Here is a 21,199-nt window from a genome sequence, read left to right as displayed (position 1 = left end):
CCTCTATGGATATGTAGAGGATTTATCAACCTCTGCTGAATAAAGCTCCTATGCAAATGAAGTACGACCCTGGGACCAATCTTACACACCCTCCCCCTCCGCGTGTAGATGCGCGGGCTGGTCTAGTATGGCGATGTAGGATTTATAGGCAGTAATTTATTTGGCCGTCCCCTTGGCGCTCTGCGGCAGATCCTTTCTGCCATTTTCAAAAATCTCTCTCTCGCTGTGTTTCCAACATGGCCGTCAAAGGAGCCCACCGCCTCCCCGTTTTCGCTCTATACCTCCTCACCGCTCACGCAAGGTCACTCCCTCGCACTTTCTTTTACACTTTTTCTCTTGCTTCCTCTTTCTCGCTCTCCGCAGCCTCCCTCCATCGTACCTTTTCATATTTCACCCAAACGTGAGCAAGGCGCTACGTCTTTTATAGTGCTGCGTCAAAGTGTGGGGGGGTGCAACGAGGAAGAAAGCCTTGGTTTGTATGTGTATGTGTGTGACGCTGGGGAGGGGTGCGGGGTGATTGGACACGCTAGGTGCCTCTCTGTAGAATGCAGCACAGGGCTGGAGCTCTCGCTGAATATGGATGAGAAGGAAAGCAGAGGGTGATGCAGTAGGAAGATTCCCCCCGTCAGTCCGCCTCTGCCTGAACAATACAAACCTCTCCGCTTCAAACACTCACACACACATACACTTGCGCACACACACACGCACATACTCACAAACACAGCAATTGCATTGCCATCACACACAATCAGAGAAAGAGAGAGAGGGATATAGTGAGAGAGATAGAGAGAGAGAGAGAGACGGGGGCTGACTGCGGGTATGGAGGGGAGGATGCGCTGACGTTGTCCCCCTCTCGGATACGAACCTGGGGAAAAAGGTTGACTGGCCACATTCCTTGACGGCGGCAGAGCTCCTATGATCAGCCTGCGGTCGGGCATCGCTCACTGGTACAGCCTCTCTGCGTCCATGGCTATCTGAACCCCACCTCCAGCACAGTACAGCAGAATGGGTAAGAGATTCTGTCCCCTTTTGTTGACTTGTTGAATGCGAGCAAGGTGTGTGCCATTGAGTTGTCCGTTTTTCTTTTCGCTCCTCATTGTTTCGCCTTTTCTTCTCCTGTCCTCTGTCGCCGTTCGTTCATTCATTCTCTAGCAAGGAGAGGCTTGGTTGTCCTTGCAGTGTGCCTAGGACAGGCCCTCCTTTTCACATGTAGAGTGTGTGTGTGTGTTGCTTGGGGGTGGGAGGTTTAACAATGCAAAGCCTCTTGACCCACTCCCTCTGTGTGTTTGCATGACACTCTCTTCACACTGCATGTGCCGTACGTGTGTGATCATAGGTTGGAGACCGCAACCGTCTGGCTGCATTAGCGGCTGTGCAAGTATGGCTCGCTGGCAAACAGCAGCAACAGATTGTATTATTTACTCAGAGTCTCACTGCTGAAAACCTGTTACGCCAGCTTTCCTTACATCATTGCCGCAAGCAGGGAGAATGGGAGTTAAAAGACATGGAGCACTCCCAAAGCACCATTCTGAAGTCTGCTTTAGGTTTGCCTTTTAACAACAGGTACATGATATCGACCCATCCTGTTGGATCTTTCCGCCATCTCGAAGTCATTGTGGAAACAATTGTGATGCAATATATGGCTATCCGTGATGGAGAGAGTGAAGTTTTCTCTCCTTGCCGGCCAAGGTCACACAGTCCCCATCCGTCGCCGCTCTGGTAAATGGCTGTCAGCATGTACGGCGAGAACCCAAGATTTGCGTTCCCGTATTTGCAGATAGATATAGTTAGTTATTGCGAAAGCCTTGATTGCCATTTCCCTTCCATCTTTTCATATCTAAAAGCGCTCACACTTTCCTTATCTCTTAACGCACCCCACCGGCTGCGTTCTTCAAAAACCTCCATCATGGATTCCTGAGCATGTGTCCACTGCGTCCTGTCCTCTTCCTCCGCTCACCGCAAACTGCCCTCATTAAACCATCTCTCTAACACTGTGTGCATTCATTCCATTCACACTCCCCTCCCCTTTAACAAAACAGTCATTGATAAGATCGGGATCTGCTCAGCTGTGTGTACATGTGTGTGTGTGTGTCTTCATTGGCTGCAGCTAGCGTGGTGGACAGGAATCCTATCATTACCTGTCAGTCATGTGTGTGGCAGAAAGCATTGAGTCGGGTGAGGCAATGATGTAATGCGTATCCCACTGCGCACCTGGAGCGCTGCAGAGGACAGGTACAGATTGAACCTCTCTGCACGCCTCCGTCCCTATCATCATCACGTCTACTACCCGGTCTCGAGGGCCATAAGAGCACAGTTAGTGGTTATCGTGTCGTTTTGGCCCTCCGAGCGCTTGTGTATGACGTCGTCACTAGATTAAGTATTTGTCGGACGTGGCGCATGTCTTATCAGGAAACCATGAGGTCAGTCCCAGTGCAGAGAATAATAAATCTTTCACCCTCTGACATTTGCACTTATTCATTTAACAAATGATTTTCTCTAGAGTGACTGAGCACAGAGCAGAGCCGCTCATTGAAAGAGAGAGAGAGAGAGAGAGAGAGAGAGAGAGAGAGAGGGGGTGAACAAAAGAATACTAGTGCTGCAGATAACAGCTTTTAGATCTATATAACAGAGACGGGAATACAGTTTTATTCCCCTTTCTCACAGTGTCATGCATTTCCTTAGGAATGTGGGGAAATGTGAGTGACTTGAGTCCCTCTGTGTTATTCTCGAATTGTCTTTTCCATTTAAATTCTGCTCGGGTATCTTTCTAACTGTGCATTGCACGTTCAGCTGCGTATAAGTGACTTATGCTGCATGTGAGTCTTTCTTTTTTTTTCTTTTTTTCTTTCTTTTTTTTCTTTCTTTCTTTTTTTCTCTTTTTGTCTTAATGTTATACGTATTACAACTGAAACTAACGCTTGCTTTAATGATAAATGTGCCATCCTCCTTCTTGGTGTGCGACAATTAGATTTCTCCAGTTTTTCTGTTATTAATGAGATTGTCTTCATAGGATGATTGATAACATATTGACCAGTCTGACCTTCCATCGAAGCTACATTGTGTTTCTAGAGGAACGACACAGTTGTTCCAATGAATTGACTCGCCCCAGCAGAGTAGTGTATTGGTGAATTCAGAGTCCGCTCAATGCTGAAGTGTGAAATGCAGCCGACTTCACTATGATTTGGAATGTATTAAGTGTTTCCATAAGAGACTCAAATCAGAGTTGCTTGGAGACCATAATATTTTCACCTTCTTGCTGCACCCCTCCCCTCTCTTCCTCTACTCATCTGTCCTCTCCACTCTCTGAAGAGTCCTTTCCTCCATGTAGAATATTCCATTCTTTATTCCTAGCAAATCGATCAGATCAGATTATCAACGTCTCCTATATTTTTTTCTGTTGTTTGTTTTAATTTGATTGGCTTTTTATTTGTTTTAAGAGTGTTTGCTGATACCCTGCAGTCTCTCTCTCCATCGTTGTGTCTCTGTCTCTCTCCCCTCCTCTCTGCAGTGATATAGGGTCAGCTGCTGAAGATTGGGGGCATTTGAGTCTGTGAAACCCATCTTATCTTTTGGATTTACCACAGTCTCTGAAAGACACTGATTTAATACACAAACACAAAATGCACATTCGTACCCGTTCCTCTTGGCTACACATACTCTCACACAATATACTAATGCACTGAAAAAAAACACTATCTTTGCTAGACAATTCACTCTGTGCACATGACTAAATCCTGTTAATGCACTAACTTTATTTATAATTGGATGTATATACATTTTTGCCTTTATCTCGCTTTAATATCTGACTTTTATTTAATTTTAGCTTGTACTCACAATACCTTTAAATTCTTTAGCACACTGCTTTCTAAGAATGTATTCCTCCTGTTCATGATTTGTAAGTTGCTTTCAGTGAAAGTGTCTGCAAAATGAATAAATGTTAAATAATATTATTTAAAATAAAATATTAATTTAGTCGCTGTCAGGTGACAAACCCTGTGATGTCATAATTAAATAAATAAAATATTGGAATGTTAATTTTTAGTAATAGGGTGAAAGGAGTTTGACATCAATAGAATGACTCGGTTAAATCCAAACATTTAAATCACAATCTAAGGAACTTCAGAACTTACCTAACTTCAGCAATGGACTCATATGTAGTGTTTGAGTCTAATATTGTGGAGGGAGAGGGAACCCTAATCCTCTTGGGAATCTCCGACTGACTTATGCGCTGTTGGCTGGGTTCTTCAGGACAAATCTGAGGATTTAGCATCCATATGCTCCTGCCTGAACAGACTTCCAGGCAATTACCCACAGGCCCATGGCCTCAGTATAGCGAAGCGCTACAGGCTGCCTACACACCACCCGCCCCACATGCTCCTTAAACCTCAACTTCTGTCTTTAATACTGTACCACCATGCTGTGGATCTTAGCGGTTTGTCAGCCGGCCGACCCTTTGTGTGTGTTAGGGATAGAGAAAGTCAGATGGTGAAGAAGATAGCGAAGGACGCAAATGCAAAGATAGTTGGTTAAATTTAGACCTCTACCAACCCAAAGCAGGTCACATTATCTCAGCATGGGGAAAAAGTGGGACAGAGGCAGAATCGGTAGGAACTCATCAGGGAGAGAGAGAAAACGAGAGAAACGATAATAGAGAAAACTGAAGAAGCAGGCGGTACTCCAATCATGTTTAGTTTATATATTGCTTCAAAATGAGGCATTGTAAGGCAATATGATGTTACGTTCATGTAGTCTCAGCTTGACTTCATAAACTGTTATATAATCTTACTAGAGTTTGAAGAACTGTGTCAAATCTCTAAAATCCTCTGAATTAAACAAAACCCCTAAAATCCTCTGAATTAAACAACACAACCACAAAATTCACATTACTAACCTAAATAAATTCCTCAGTAACTCTAATATTGTAAAAAACTACTCATTTATTATACACATATGATTGTATATATATATATATATATATATATATACACACTCACACATACATACACACACACATATATATATAAACACACACATATACACACACACATTTATATTAATAATTAATTAAGTAACACTTTATACAACAAGTTTGTATTAACATTAGTTTATGAATTGGCTAACATAAACTAATAATGAGCAATAAAGTTTGTACATTAATCCTTGTTTAAGTTAATTTATTCAGAGTATTTGATGGGGCATTAACTAATGTTAACAGTTACAACATTTGTAAAAGACCATATTCGTAAATACTGAAATTAACAAATGAAGATTAATAAATGCAGGAGAAATATTCTTCGCTGTTAGTTCATGTTAGCTAATGCATTAACTAATTGTTAAGAAATACAAATATTTTATAAATTGTTACTATGAATTATTTATGATTATGTTGGCAGATATGTCTCACATGTTTCTGTTTCTCTTGAACAATGTGATGCAGTGAGATAAGGACTATATTAAATAATAAAAGACTTTCTGAGATTTATAGATATGCTATTATCTCTGTTTGTGTTTTGTGTGTGTTCGCAGAGGAGGGTGAATATTTCCTGAAGGTGTTGATTCCCAGCTACGCTGCTGGTTCGATCATCGGTAAAGGAGGCCAGACGATCGTCCAGCTTCAGAAAGAGACTGGAGCAACCATAAAATTATCCAAATCTAAAGACTTCTACCCAGGTAACCTCCACATAAACACATTCAAGTTATATTAAACTTAAATGATGACGATCTCACGCCTCAGCGTCGCGCTATTAGGTTTATTATGAATAAAACACTCCTATAGCTTATTACTTCATGTTATTAGATCTATGATCTAAATTCTTAAGGTTGAATCATTTCGTTTTCTGTGCAGCAGATGTCAGAGTTAATGGTGCCATCTATTACTCTCATTCACATTACACATCCTTTAAAAATAAAGGTTTAGCAATGTTTTGTTTCTTTTTAAAAGGAAGTAGATTTCTTGGTATTGTGCTTCTTTTTTTAGATTTCCTTGATATTACACGATAAGAGGATTTTTTATAAAAGTTCTTTGTGGAGTTTCTCCCATGGCATCAGGCTATGAAGCTGTTCTTATTAAAGGCTTTGATTGTAATTTGGAGAATAAAGATTGTTTAGTAAAATAATTAATTCTCTCTATGACACTGGTTTTTCTTGATTTTTGCAAACTAACACGGCTAGAGTCTTTCTGGCATAAGTCATTAACGTCTTTAAGGAGCAGTATGCTTGTAAGAGTTCTGAATCTTATCTCCACTGTAATGTGAGTCTGTTTACAGATGTTGGCCTGTCTGTGTCATTGACTATAGTATCTATTTCAGCATGTATGTCATAAAAAAGCTGCTTTACGCTGTAGCGTGAAAAAATTAAATCGGCAGAGAATGACAGTAGAGAATATGCCCATAGGGAGAGGAAGTGTGTGAGAAAGAGAGAAGACACCTGTGTGCAGCTGTGAAGAACAGAGCTAAATATTGTCAATCTAATTTGTCTTTGAATACCTATGTTTTCATTCATTAAACACACACATTTTACAGCCATAACTTGAGACCACCTGTTACGTCTTTCACCCTTTTTCTAACACGCATACCTTACACCCTCTGTGTGTTTTCTGCGCTCTTACCTGTCATTAACCCAATGTATATTTTGAGAAATTTTATAGATGTTTTCTTGTTTATTTCTTATTTTTATACCAACAGCATAATGTCATAGCACCAGTCAATAAAATATGCAGCACAGCAGAGTAAACAATGCGACCCTGCTCTGGCACAAGCACCAGCACATCCTCAATCATTCTCGTCTTTGATATAATAGCAGCTTCTCTTCCAGACCTCATTTATCTTATGAGATGCTGAAAGGGAAACATTTAAACTCTCTCTGGCTCCCGGGAGAGCTATAAAAAGAATTCACCTACCGCCGAGCGGCTCTAGTCCAGCCAGTGTTTCCTTTACCACACAAGCCCGTAGTCCGTCACACCTATGCAAATTACAATTCAGTTGTAACTTATTGAACTGCAGACCTTTTTATAAGTCTCACTTCCTCGAAGAGAGCAATACTGAAATTACAGACACACATATACAGGCTTGGTGCATACTAAACTTCATCTTGTGTCAGGTTGTGTCACACACACAAACTATTCTTCGGCATGTGTGCTGTGCTTTAGATAAGCGCAAGAGTTTACAGAGCAGATGTGTGATTCTTCTAGTGGTTAAAAAATAACATCACAGTCGAGGAACAAACATTCGGTCAAGTATGCATGTGCGCACTGTTGCCCAGAAACAAACACACACAAACAACAACCTGCATACCCTCGCTTTCCATATCTCTCTCTCTCTCTCTCTCTCTGAATGAAATAGAAGATGGTCACGACAGTATATTTAGGACATTGAATGATAGTTGCTACCACAAGACTGAACAGATCCCAGCCTGAATTCATGCATACACAATATTCAGAATATTGTGTAACAATAACTCGCTGTAGATTTAATCTCTCCAGCCGTAGAGAACTTGTTCCAGACTGGTCAGAGCTCTGTGGGTTCTTTCACAGTTATTCTGGACAGGTTGAGTCCTTTAGGGCAGTGAGATGCTAGAGATAAGTAGAGTGTCTGTGTGTGTGTCTTGAACATTTGTGCGGCAGGTCCCGCGGGACTGATTTGGTTAGTTTAGAGTTTGATGCATTCGGCATAAATTACATCAAGGAGGCAAAAGTTGTTTCATCTTTTTGCCTTGTTACAGTGGCCCTTGTCACAGCCTCTGATACGTACATTCATAATTAATGAAGAAAGTGCTACTTTAGATCGTTTATGAGTGATTCTTGATATTATAAAATATAGTTTTGAAGCATTAAATCTGAGGAATTAGAGGTGTAACAAAATACACAGCTCAAAATTTTGTACAATGATAGCATCACAATATTTTGACATGATAACATTTAACAATAGATTTATTTACAAAATATTAACAATTTTAAATAACATTGATATAAAATGAAATGTTCTGTAGACAAATAAATAAAAAACTTTACATGTCTCTTACAGGAAAATGTAAGTATTAACATACACCCTGTCTGCGGGGCCTTAAGTATTAAAAGTTGATAAATGAATTTAGAGAACATTTAGGCCCTTAAAAAGTCTTAAATATAATTTTCCAAGGTATAACATTTTGTATCACCTTTTCATATTTGTCCAAAGAGGTCATAGGCTAAAGTTTGTATGAATTTAATCAATGTTTAGGCGAACATAGTGGGAGGTCCATTTACACCCGGTTGTAAAACCACATCTTTGACTAATGGGGAAATGCAAGTTTTCATGCAAATGGTTGGAGGATAAAGACATGGCTGTGGTCTCTGAATAACTGTGGGGCATTCTATTCTGTGTGTCAGAAGGGGTTTAGTGTAGCCTTGTTTCTCTTTGTAATAAACCTTGCATTGGGTTAGTCACTTAGTTAATTCTCTTGAGCTTAGTTCCCACTCTTCTGAATTATGTTGCATTAATAAGGAGTTATCGCAAACTAAGACTTGGATCACAAAACCAATCTTAATTTTTTTATATGTAGTAAATGTAAGTTAAAGTGTCACCAATGTAACCGATTCAAACTTGAAGCGGCAATGAGGTCTTAAAAAGTATGGAAAAAGGTCTAAAAAGTATTAAGTTCAGCTCCATGATATCTGTATATACCCTGACATAAGAATAAAAATAATAAAATATTTATGAAAGCTAAACCCTACAAGAGAGCTTCTTAAAGCAGCAAAAGAACACAATATAAAACATGGCAGCTCAACTAATAAAATTAAACAGATGTCGTATAGAAAAAAGTCATATTGTCATGTTTTTTATTGCGATATATCATGCCACAATACATTGTCACACCCTGTAAATAACAGTCTATACCATTTATAACAAAAATCCCTTAATATGTTACCTTCGTGGTTTTATTTTCTACATACATACTTTGTATACTAATATGTGTTTTTATATTTGTACGTGTGATTATTTTTTTGTGTGTATGTGCTCAGGTACGACGGAGCGTGTTTGTTTGATTCAGGGTACAGTAGAAGCTCTGAATGGAGTCCATAACTTCATCGCTGAAAAGGTCCGGGAGATGCCTCAAAGCAGTCAAAAGACTGAGCCAGTCAGCATTCTTCAGCCACAGACTACTGTGAACCCCGATCGAGTTAAACAGGTTTGTTTTGCGAGGCTGCCCTACCACTACCACACAAAGTCCACACCAAACCCACTACACAACTTTCTAGTCTTGAGTATTAGTTAGAAATAAAAGTGTGGTGATGATGTTGCACATGCCAGAGTTTTAAGCAGTTGTAAAATTCTAGAGGGGAAGTGAGTTTTTCGAATGAATTACAGCTTAGTCTAGTAACATACTATTGTTTGGTTCTGGAATGACAGTACAGACATTGACAGCTATCTGACAGTGATGAGCAACACAGCTAAATGAGCAAAACACGTCAGGCAAATGTACCAGCCCAGAAGAAGCAGAGCACAGGGCAGGCTGGTGGTTGTTCCCAAGGGAAGGAGTGACTGAGAGGGGCAGCGAAGGGTTAGAGCAGTGGGTTATTTTTACCTGCTTGATCCTGGCAGAATGAGAAGGAGAGAGCGAGGGAGAGAGAGCAGCTGCAATATAAGACCAGGGATCAACAAATGGCTGATATAAGCACTGACTTTGGAGACAGGCCTTACACAATCACACACAAACACATGCTTGTATATACACTAAACACAACTGACTCAGGAATGGTTATATAGTCTATATACAAGTTACACATTGCACTCATCCTCATTATCAGAATTTTCAAAAACGTGTACAAGAAGGTAAACATTCACGGATGTATCTGAATTTATATAGCAGTGTCTATTTTGGGGGCTATGTGCCGTCCCATGCATGTAATGCGTGTAATTCCTCAATCAAAGTGACACTCCCCCTCCTCCACAGGCTAAACTGATCGTGCCCAACAGCACAGCGGGGCTCATCATCGGTAAGGGTGGGGCTACAGTTAAAGCTGTGATGGAGCAATCGGGAGCCTGGGTACAGCTTTCTCAGAAGCCTGAGGGCATCAATCTGCAAGAGCGTGTCGTGACTGTGAGCGGTGAGCCAGAGCAGAACCGCAAGGCTGTGGAGATCATCGTTCAGAAGATCCAGGAGGACCCACAGAGCAGTAGCTGTCTCAATATCAGTTACTCTAACATCACCGGCCCCGTGGCCAACTCCAACCCTACTGGTTCCCCCTTTGCCAACTCTACAGAGGTCTTACCCAATGCCGCAGCAGCGGCTACAGCCTCCACGCTGCTCGGCCAGGCAGGCCTTGCAGGTATGGGAGGGTTTCCTACTGCTATGTCTAGTCTTTCCGGTAACGATCTACTCACCATTACATCTGCCCTGAACACTCTGGCCAGTTATGGCTACAACACCAATACGTTGGGGCTAGGCCTCAACCCGGCTGCGGCGTCTGGAGTGCTTGCTGCCGTTGCAGCTAGTGCCAATCCTGCTGCAGCGGCTGCAGCCAACCTGCTTGCCACATATGCCAGTGAAGCCTCTGGAGGGGGCGGTCATCCTGCTGCACCAAGCTTAGGGGGGTTCTCACTGGGTTCTCTAGCGGCCGCCACAGGGGCATCTAATGGTTACCTGAATCCTTCATCCCCACTGGTGGCATCATCTTTGTTAGGCACGGAGAAGCTGGGAGAAGGTGGAAAGGAAGTGGTTGAGATCGCTGTGCCGGAGAACTTGGTAGGCGCCATTTTGGGGAAAGGCGGCAAGACTCTGGTAGAGTATCAGGAGCTGACAGGTGCACGAATTCAGATCTCCAAGAAGGGAGAGTTCATTCCAGGCACACGCAATCGCAAGGTGACCATCACAGGGTCACCAGCGGCAACACAGGCCGCTCAGTATCTCATCAGCCAGCGAATCACATACGAGCAAGGCGTCCGTGCCACCAATCCTCAGAAGGTGGGCTAGAGATGTACAGGAGCGGGGAGGGGAACAACAAAAATGGGAGTCGAATGAAAAGAGATAATTGAACAGATGACTGGAAGAGAGGGAGGGAGAGGAAGAATGCGATGGGTCGGGGCTAAAACATGTCCAAATATTTCAACTCAAAATAAGGACAAAAACAAAACAAATGAAAAAGATCATGAAGGAACTGTGAATAGATTACCTGTTTGGGGAGAAATATGATATTTTGTGACTGAAATTTTGCTGTATTTTTAAAGTTGTGTAGGTCCGAATATTGTGCCCTGGGGCACTCAAGGGAGGAGGAGCTTTAACCTCACTTCCTCTCTTAGCTGGGGTCTTTTGGATTCTATTAAATTTTTTTGCTTCCACCCTCACAGTTAAGTTCATGACTGATCCACACCCCGAGCAAGGAGATTAAGGTTTGATGTGGTCCCTATTTAGATTTTTTAATAATATTAAATTCACAGCTATAGTGTAGGTCTGAAACGAAAAGGTCATCTTGATGGCTCACATACTTCGAAGATACTTATGAAACATTGTACTAACTCTTGATTTTCCCCTTATTGTTTTCAACCAAGGCTAAATCTGAAACACCTGCTTAATCCTTTTGATCTGCATTAATCTCTGTGATTATTCTTCATTATAGTTGGATCACACACATTCACACTCAGTCTCTTCTAGACTAACTTAAACCTGTGATTCCAGGTTGACCTGAATGTATAAAGACTTCCTGATATTGTTGGTTTTTTTATATGTACATATAGTATCAAACTGAGATGTTGTTGAGAGTAGATACCTTAACTTCACCCACAGACATAGAAGCATACGTCAAAAGTCAGACATGCGGCATTAGAGAAAAGGAATGTAAAACATAAATCACACTTATACATCTATACATACAAACTTACTTGCAAGTGCAGTTTAGTCACAGAATCCCACTTTGGTGCTATAAGAAAACACAAAAGATCAAACTCTGAAAAGATTTTGTTGTCAAATCTACTGATTTTAGAACTGATGGGTGAGCCTTCATGAACTAGTAAGGGAATGTTTTGTGATTTACTCATGAGACTAACAATAAGTGGATATTCAAAAGATCCCGCCAGAGCAGAGGCAAAACAGAACGACCTTAAACGCGTCTGTATTGCCTCGGTAACTTTTATCTCATACTACAGAAAACCTTTGGACATGCTACCAAGGCATTTATGTCCTTAGTATCCTGAACTTGAAAAAAGAATCTGACCTGTTTAGACAGATGTACCTCTTAACTCCTCCTCTTCCTCTGATTGGAGGAGCCAGGCAATGTCTGTCTGTCTGTTTTGTTTTGAAAGGAGCTCAGGTTGTCATACCTCATGTTTGAGAAAAGGAGAAAGATCTACAGTTTGTATGCAGTGCAGCAAAGTCTTGGGTGCATTAAAAATGTTAAAAACGAGAGACTGAAATGACATACAGCTTTTGTAACCCGTTCCAACCCATTCGGAGCCCAGAGGATGCTACTCCAATGACTGTCTACCTTCAGCCTTCTTCTGTAAAGCAGTGTTACTGCAAGGCGAACCGATCTTACATCTGCTTCCTTTGACAAACCAAACATCTAACAGCATCGAGACTGCAGGCCATAGCATCAAAAATACAGCCCCTCCTACCCTGTGTCTGGAGACTTTCATTTTTGACTGCTCAACAGGCCATCAGTTGCACAGAAAGGTTTTATTAATTCCACACCGCATTAAAGTGTTTGCTGCTAACAGCATTTTCGGTCTTGCCAGCATTTCTCTCTTGCATGGGGAGCGAGCGGGAGGTCCCGTATGGGGCGAGCGGTCGCCTCAGAACCACACTGTGAATCCAGCGGCCTGACGCCATCGCAACTATGGAATGTACTGTACATATTTCACACCATTGAGGGCGAGCCCTTTACGACACGGCGTGACGGAAGAAAGCAATGAAACCGAACGAGCACAAGAACGCAGCCCGAGCATCTACCTGTAGTTTACCTTGCTCTTTGGCGAAAACCGGTGGTCGGCGAGGGTCAGATTCCCCCCAGCGCCCGGGCCTGTCATTAATTAGCAGATATCCATTTGAACCTTGGACTTCTATATATAACAACACTGCACAGCCCAATCTACTGCTGACCTACATACACACTCTAAAAGACATTCATCATCTCCCTCCAACTACCAGCCCTCTAATCTGCTCTGTGAGGGGGGAGCGGAAATGTAGAAAAAGGAGGGAAGAGAGAGAGAGAGACCGAGATTGAGAGGGGGAGAGAGTAACTTATTTATATCCATTGCATAATTGTGGGGAATGTTACCACTTACAGTATTTTTGCATCTCTCATGGTTGCTGTTTTCAAGTTGAACATGCCATACACTTTACTGTATTTAATTACCAGCCATAGAATATCAGGTTCTTAAAGTAATAGCTGTTCAATAACGTTTGGAGATCAGACTATGTACCTGATTTCAGAAGCACAAGCACTACAGTCGGTGCAACAATATGAGGGTAACACGACTATGAACTATTAAGGGTGACGTAATTTATATTTGGAAAACTACAATTATGTATGCTGAAAATAAGCTTGATGTTTAGAGATAACTAAATGCTCATTAGGGTTAAGTGTCTCTCGCTCTCTAGTCTCTTGTTCTCTCTCTATCTTTGCACTACCTCTTTTTCTTTCTCTATCTGTCCCCTTATGTCTCCCAATTCTGTCCTTCTGCTCTTCCAGCGTTTCGCATCAAGCCTTTGTGGTGTCTCGTTCTCCTCTCACTTTCTTCCTCTCCAGGCTGCTGGTCGCCACGGATGTGTTGCGTGTGTATTGTGGAGGTCTGCGTGTACCAGCGGGGTTGATGGGTATTGTGCCCTGCGTGGTGAACGCCGTACCTTCCGACTAACACGCCACATAGTCAAACATAAATAATCATGATCAAATTCTCATGCTCTCCGAAGTTCTGCCTGAAGATGACACTGAATGCTACCGTAACCTAGTTAGAACAGGGAATCTGTGCTCTGAGAGAAGTGTGAGACGTGTGTGAACCCAGAGCAAGGAACTCGGGTAAAAAAACGGAACGTTCAAAAAGAACAAAAAACAAACAAAAAAACATTAACGTATAAGGGAGATGGATGTGATAGTCACACCTCAATCTCAAACGATGACGTCATCGTTTGTACTCTCTCCTATCTCTCTGAGAACTATCTAAGCTCATCTCTGCATTTTCCTTCATTTTTGTTAAAAATGAAACTGTGGAATCCGTCGCGTCTCATGTTCTTTGTGTAATTTGATGTAGTTCCTCTAGTTTGTGGTCTAAATGCAGTCTTGCGCTGTTGGTTTCAGTGTGTGATTATCCGTTATACTCGTGTGGATGAGAAAGTGCCAATCAAGCCTGGTTAAGATTAGCTTTGCGATTTGTTTGTGCATTAGAGTTGCTCTCTTTGGAGTGCTGGTGTCCATATCTACGTCACTGATAATTTTAGATCGACTTAAAATGTAAAGAACTATTTGAAGCAATATTGTAGCATGTTGTCAAGTTTTGTGTTTTGTTATGTCCGTTGTATGAGCCTTTGGATTTACTACAAATTTTGAATGAATAGGTTTACATGTACTTTTTTGTAATACCGTAAGTTGAAAAAAAAACGAAAAAATGCTGCTATTTGATAAGTGAAATATACAGAAATATTTTAGTTGAAAAAAATGTCTGGTCGGTCGATTAGGATTGTGCTCGTTTTTGACAGGGGTATAAACGAGGTGTATCAATAATATTAATTACATAGACGCAGTAATAACAGTCAACCTGTGCCAAACTAGACGTTCACAGCTTCTCAACATGTAGGTGTGTGAAACATTAGATATCAATAACTTATTTAGAAGCATCGAACAAGTGCCAATCGATCAGTGTCTTTTAGTGCCAATCGATCAGTGTCCTTTAGTGCCAATCGATCAGTATCTTTTAGTTCCAATCTTGAAAAGATAATCAACGAAGGAAAAAAAGATGACATAGCGCAATGTTAGTATTGTTTTACCCCATAGCTGCATAGACTAAGAGAAGCATTGTTTTATGCATCCATATGGTTTTGATACACTCAGTAGAAGCATCCGGTGCATTCGTTTGACCTGTGGCTTCCGCACTGCTTTTAAGTCATGTTGTCTTTGTAGGTCGGCATGGAGTAGGCATACACACGTTATACACGTTATTAAGCATTCATAACACGGCCATTTATGAAAGTGTGTTTTGTGGATTTAGGTGTTATCTTTTTGCACGTCTCTATTGCATGATATCCAAGTGAATTATTGAGGGGTGGGAAATCAAAACAAACAGACAAGCATTAAAAAAACAAGAAGTAAATCGTTGTCTTATGTCGCTCTGAGACACAGTTCTGCATGTGTCACAAACAGAGCACTCTTTCTTTTTTCTCACTGCATTTTGTTTCTCCTCTGGTTTTTACTGCTTATGTTTTTCTCGGTCGGATGGGTGTGGCCTTCTAAAGGCCAGTACACGTAGGCCTAAGAACTGCAGCGTAACCATGGGAACTGGAGTCAATCAGAAATTTATGAAAGCAGAGGATTCCAGTTCACGACAGCAAAACACGTATGTGCGAGACATCTCTCGGCCTCTAATTTTAGGGGAAATACCCATGCATGGAAACGTCATTTGAGTTTCGGTCACGTTTGGTTATGTGAAGAACTGCATTAATTGGTATCAGACTTCTCTAGTTTCTCAGCTTGATTCTCCTAACCCCACATGTAATTTATGAATGTATTTACATTTGCATAAACTGAAACAAAATGTTATTTCAATGTTAAATGTCTTTTAGGTGTGACGTTTACGGCGGAGGTTGTGAAGTTCATGTAGCTCAATCATATCTGTCAGTGTTAGGAAGGCCCAGAGCCACATTAGCACCCAAATTCATTTCTCTCCTCCTGTCTGCTGATGCATCAAATGCACTTTACTGAGCATTAGGTCCCATCACAAACACACACACACACAGTGTAACCTTCTACTGGATGCAAAACTGAACCAAGCAACCTGTTTTTAACATGGAAAACTTTGACAGATATATTGTTGTTTTTCCTGTTGTTGTGTTTTTATGATTTGCATTCTTTGGTGTTTGTAAATGAGTTGTAATTTTTTAAAGTGTGTTTATTTTTGTATTTTTCTTAATTTCGGGGAGGAGACGTCAGAAGGAGAGTGTATGATAAGTGTCTTGCATTCCACTGTCTCTCCTGTGACATTCCCTTTGGTGTGTGTGCGTGCGTGCTTGTGTCTATATGTGTGTGCGAGTGAGAGAGAGAGAGCGTGAATGAGAACGTTTGCATGGATGTGTGTTTGTGAGTGTCTAGGAACATACCATTGTAATTGCCAACTGTGTGAAGCTGAACTGCTTTGAAAGTGAAAGGTGTTATTTTTGATTTTCAATACTGTACGTTCTGTTCGGTTTAGAGGAATGGAAAATAAATTGCAGAAACCTCTGAAAAGTTTTTGTGTTTATTCATTAAAGCAGTCTCGCATACTCCGGCAGCACAGCACCTCAGTAAAGCTCCTACCTTATAGACACTTTAAACCATAATTCATTTCTATAAATTTTTTTATTGAATTTGAGCTAATCATTTATAATTAAGAAAGATCAATAAGAAATATTAATAATATTGAGAAAAACATAAACTATTTGTAAAAAAATATATATAATAATTCTTTACCCATTTATATAGATTAAAATGTTCACAAACCTAGAATTTGTTTTGCATATATTATTTTTAACCAAATTTTGAAAGAAATATCTCAAAGTTTTGACAGATAATATAAAATGAAAGTTTGTCTTGTAAGAAATCACTAAATTAAAATAGGAATTCCTATGATGTCCACTCCATTATATTCTATTTTATTTGTATTAAATTTAGCCAATGTTTTACAAATACACAACAAAAATCTGTCTGTGAGAGCAGAGACAGGAAAGCCAGTCTTGAAGCTCTCTGTTCACACACAGGTTTGTATTGCTGTACTAGTGGGGACATTCCATAGACTTCCATTGATTTTTATTTTATATCAGGCGTATGATATATTCTGTCATCTAACCCTACCTCAACACCTAAACATAATAATCACACAAACATGTGCAAAACGTTAAGATTTAAAAACACAGAGTATTTAGTAAAACGTCCTCACAAGTCGGTTGTAACGATTGACATGAGGACATTTGGCTCTCACAAATATAGCTAAACCTGCACACACAGTGAGAGAGGGAGAGGAGGTTGTGTGGTGATGCTGAGTGAAAGTGGTATGGTCCTGCAGTACCGCAGTTTGACGACATGGTTAAAGTGTCATTATGATGAATGGCAAGATCCGTATGAATCATAACGTCTGCCTGTGATGCTCTTAGGTCGCATAAAACCAAGAGGCTTTTAGATGCATAAGACATTCAAACAACAAAATTGATCATTTACACAAATTAGGTCTCAGAAAAGGATTAAGACTGAGTTTACATAGCTAAAAATGAAAGTGACAGTAACAGGATATGTTTGTCATGTATCTCCAAGTATTTTTTTAAATATCTGGTATTGCTGTGCTGAAGAAGACTACCTGGTTGCCTTGGATACCTCTTGGAGCCATACTTCAATCATCCTTACCTTCTCTAACAAAACCTCCTCTACCATACGCATACAGTATAAACGTAATGAAACATTAAGCCCTTTTATACGTTTTATAGTCTATTTTTTTTTAAATGATCTGTTTGGGAGTCATTTTCACAACTTAACAATATGAAGAGCTTATGATGGACCATTTTTTGTTGCACAAAAGACAAATAGAGAAGCTTGGGCCTTCGCATTTCACGTCAAGTGAAATCATTTGTAGAATTTCTAAATTGGTATTGCTATTGTCTAACGCACTTTTGAGCCTAAATATAAATATACATATACATATGGTACAACATACAACGTTAGGTGATCACTGTGTCTTGAATGCCTCTGCAGTTGCCATGGCAGTGAGACCGCTGTAGATTGCAGTTGTGTATACATGTTCATACGTGCTATGTTTACTTGATTATGCCTGGAAGGTACAAATCAAAAGAATGTTTTCCAGAATGCAATTCTAGCCTTTGGTGCCTAGATTATAAAGAGTACTGTGTCAGTACTTTACAGGTAACATATTTACAGAGACTGAAGCACTCTTATTGACTGTTTTTATTTAGTAGAAAAATGTAGCTATAGCTAAAAACAAAGCATATAGCATTAAAATGACAATACTATTCATTGATATAGCACTTGTGACAGCAAACACACTTTGTGGACGTTGTTTCAAAACCATCCACATTGTAATTCTTATTTTTTCTTTCATATTCGTTTTATCAATAAACAATTTTATCGGGAAAAAACACGCCAGTTCACAGAGTGGGTGACAGGATGCATTAATTTAATATTGTTAAATTACTTAAATTTATCTAGTGACCCAAAGGAACTCTGTGGGTCATAAAATCAATTGTTTTCTGTTGGTGTTCAGTAGTAACACATTTAATTATAACACACCCAAGGGCTCGTTTTCACTTATGCAGAGCTCATGGCAACCTATTAAATTCAATATAAGATTAGAATAAATGAACAGGAGGTGCTTTTACCATGAACAAATTTAACAGATGCTCTCAGTCTCGTCTAGTCCTTTAGAACAGGAATTCTGATTTGTTAATGCTGTTGCATGTAGATATTTTTTAAACTCATAAACAATCACAGATGCGATCTCTCTTATTCCCAAATGATGTATCCAAGACATTACTGAGATCAAATGTAGAGCACGTGGAAACTTTTGCTTGAGTTTCTTGCCAGAAATCTCACAAATGTCTCCATTAGGTTTTCTCAACAATGACTGAGCTCAGATTTGTCAAGTGTCCAAAAATGTACGTTACTGAAGAACTCAACATGAACTCTCATTATTAATCTGCTCTCAAATTTACCCAAATCCAGATTCGTCTCTCTTTTAAGCAATTTTAGGAAAAATACATCCTAGGCTGAAGGTATTAAATAAAACACAAAAGAGAAATCAAATCGTATGGGTTTTAAAAGAAAAACCTCTGAGCAATAACATTTTACTCTGGGAACATCCTTGTCAGTCCTGAAACTAAATTTCTATCAACCATTTGGATTGAGCTGTCTAGAAGCAAAAATGTCCATTATGCAGATAAAATTAATGTAACTGGTTGGTAACATTAAGGGTGGGAACTCAAATCTAGATAAGCCAATGCTTTATCTGTCCATGTCTTGTTTAATCCAGCACACAATGTCTTCACATGTCCCTAATACAAGTACATATTTCTCTGCACACAACACTTCATTAAAAGCATTTCCTACTCACACGATAAATCAGACATCTGGATCTGTGACAGAAAGAGGCTTATTAAAGAGTTTCACAGATGTAAATAAGAGTAAACTCTTAATAAAGAGTTTCTCAGATGTACATTTTTTAACTTGTTGATATTTCACAGCTGTTGTAATAAAAGGTGGGTAATTGGTGCAGTGGTGTTCATGATTTAACTGGAAAACTTGGATTCTTTACATTCAGTTTGAATTTTAAAGATCTACTTTTAAGAGTATTGAATTTAGTTTGTTTTTAACTGAACACCCTTTTCCGAATCAGGTAATTGCAACAAATAATCATGGCATATTTTGATTTCAGAACCATCTGGTACTCTCTGGTCTTTTTGCTCGGTCACTTGCTCCCCTCACACATGCGCACTCTCTCTCTCTTCTCTTCTGCTCTCTCACACTAACCCTTTATTCAAAAGTGCTTAATGCATTGTGGAAGCTTGTAAATTGACTACTGTACCACATTTTATATACTTACACAAATACAGAGGGCTCTATGGTGGATTATCGCCAGCATAAGACATGATTATTGACAGTTGTAAGTTAAATCTTTTCTCACAGACCCCAGACATTACTGAACACACTCTATTTCCCATCATGCACATACACATTGCATATTAAAATCCCATGGCCTGCTAGATGTCTGTGAAAATATTATTTATGCAATGCAATTTATGAATATACACTGCATAGACTACACTAATGACATTAAGTTTAGACAGAATCAATACTGTATATTTAATTGAAAACCCTTACAGCAATCAGTAGGCCAATAATGTTTTGTCATATGGCTCAATTTAATCTGAACATTTTGGAATTAATTGCAATACATGTTAATAAAATGTGATTCCGTGTCACCTTCATCAACATTCAAGGTCATTGGAATTGCATGAAAATCTGCTGTTGTGGCAAAACGCAACACACGTTCAGCATTGTTGCCATGCTGAAATAATGTGTGAGATTACTGTAGCTTTGCTAGCTGCTTAGGGGTGTCTGTTTTTCAAAGATAGTTGTGGAGGATCTCATCCTTAAATCATGTTGTCAAGGCGACAAGTTTGTGTGGAGCATGGCTTTGAGCAGTGTGTGTCAGAACACAGGCGTATTCCTGTCACGATTTCATCACTAGTTCTGCGTAACCTTGGCAACCCAAACTCGCTCCAAAAACGCACCAGCACAACCAGGTAAATACATAGTACAATATTTACTCATGCTGCTCTAGCAAGGGGTTCAGGGGGAAAACACTCTTACTACTTTGTTTGGAGCTGTCGTCAGTTCAAAATATCTGTAAATGTGGTTATCAGTTACAACTAATGCCGTCTTATGAATAAAACACATGAAGTACATGTCGGTTAGTCACATTTTATGATTTCACTCATATGTCCGGTTATTGGCCTCACTCAGTTTATTTCCCTACACCTACATGAAATGGACACAGAAAAAACACTGCAGTGGCCAGTATCGACATCTGCGTGCTCTTTCTCCTCTCTGCTTCCAGCGGTCAAAAGTGAAAAGGTATATGCAGTCCTGCAATGTGCTCCTGGAGTTGATGTTGTTGGCATTATCACACCTGATCAATAACTATTAATGAAGGAAACCATGGCTGATTCAAGATGTGGCTCTTGCTCTGCCGTTGCCATGGAAACCGGAGCTGCAGCGCTGCAGGCTCAAATTGGGAGTTGGAAAAGAGATGGGCAAGGGTGAGAGAAGAGAGAGAGAGAGAGAGAGAGAGAGAGAGAGAGAGAGAGAGAGAGAGAGAGAGAGAGAGAGAGAGAGAGAGAGAGAGAGAGAGAGAGAGAGAGAGAGAGAGAGAGAGAGAGAGAGAGAGAGAGAGAGAGAGAGAGAGAGAGAGAGAGAGAGAGAGAGAGAGAGAGAGAGTATTTTAGTATTTAAGCAGGAGAAATACAGAGGGGGAGA

At 40.2% G+C, this 21,199-nt stretch overlaps 1 protein-coding gene across 1 annotated transcript; it reads left to right on the top strand.

Moving 5' to 3' along the window:
• Positions 1 to 578: 578 nt before the first annotated feature.
• Positions 579 to 14,009, top strand: nova1 (NOVA alternative splicing regulator 1). The gene is made up of 4 exons (XM_079480537.1): positions 579 to 1,009; positions 5,527 to 5,670; positions 8,999 to 9,165; positions 9,931 to 14,009. Exons 1-4 carry the CDS (start codon positions 1,006 to 1,008, stop codon positions 10,948 to 10,950), a joined length of 1,335 nt encoding a protein of 444 aa, XP_079336663.1. The 5' UTR covers positions 579 to 1,005; the 3' UTR covers positions 10,951 to 14,009.
• Positions 14,010 to 21,199: the final 7,190 nt, after the last annotated feature.

The sequence above is a fragment of the Barbatula barbatula genome (genome assembly GCF_947034865.1).
Source record: "Barbatula barbatula genome assembly, chromosome: 2".
Taxonomy (NCBI): domain Eukaryota; kingdom Metazoa; phylum Chordata; class Actinopteri; order Cypriniformes; family Nemacheilidae; genus Barbatula; species Barbatula barbatula.
This window is presented reverse-complemented; position numbering and strand designations above follow the sequence as displayed.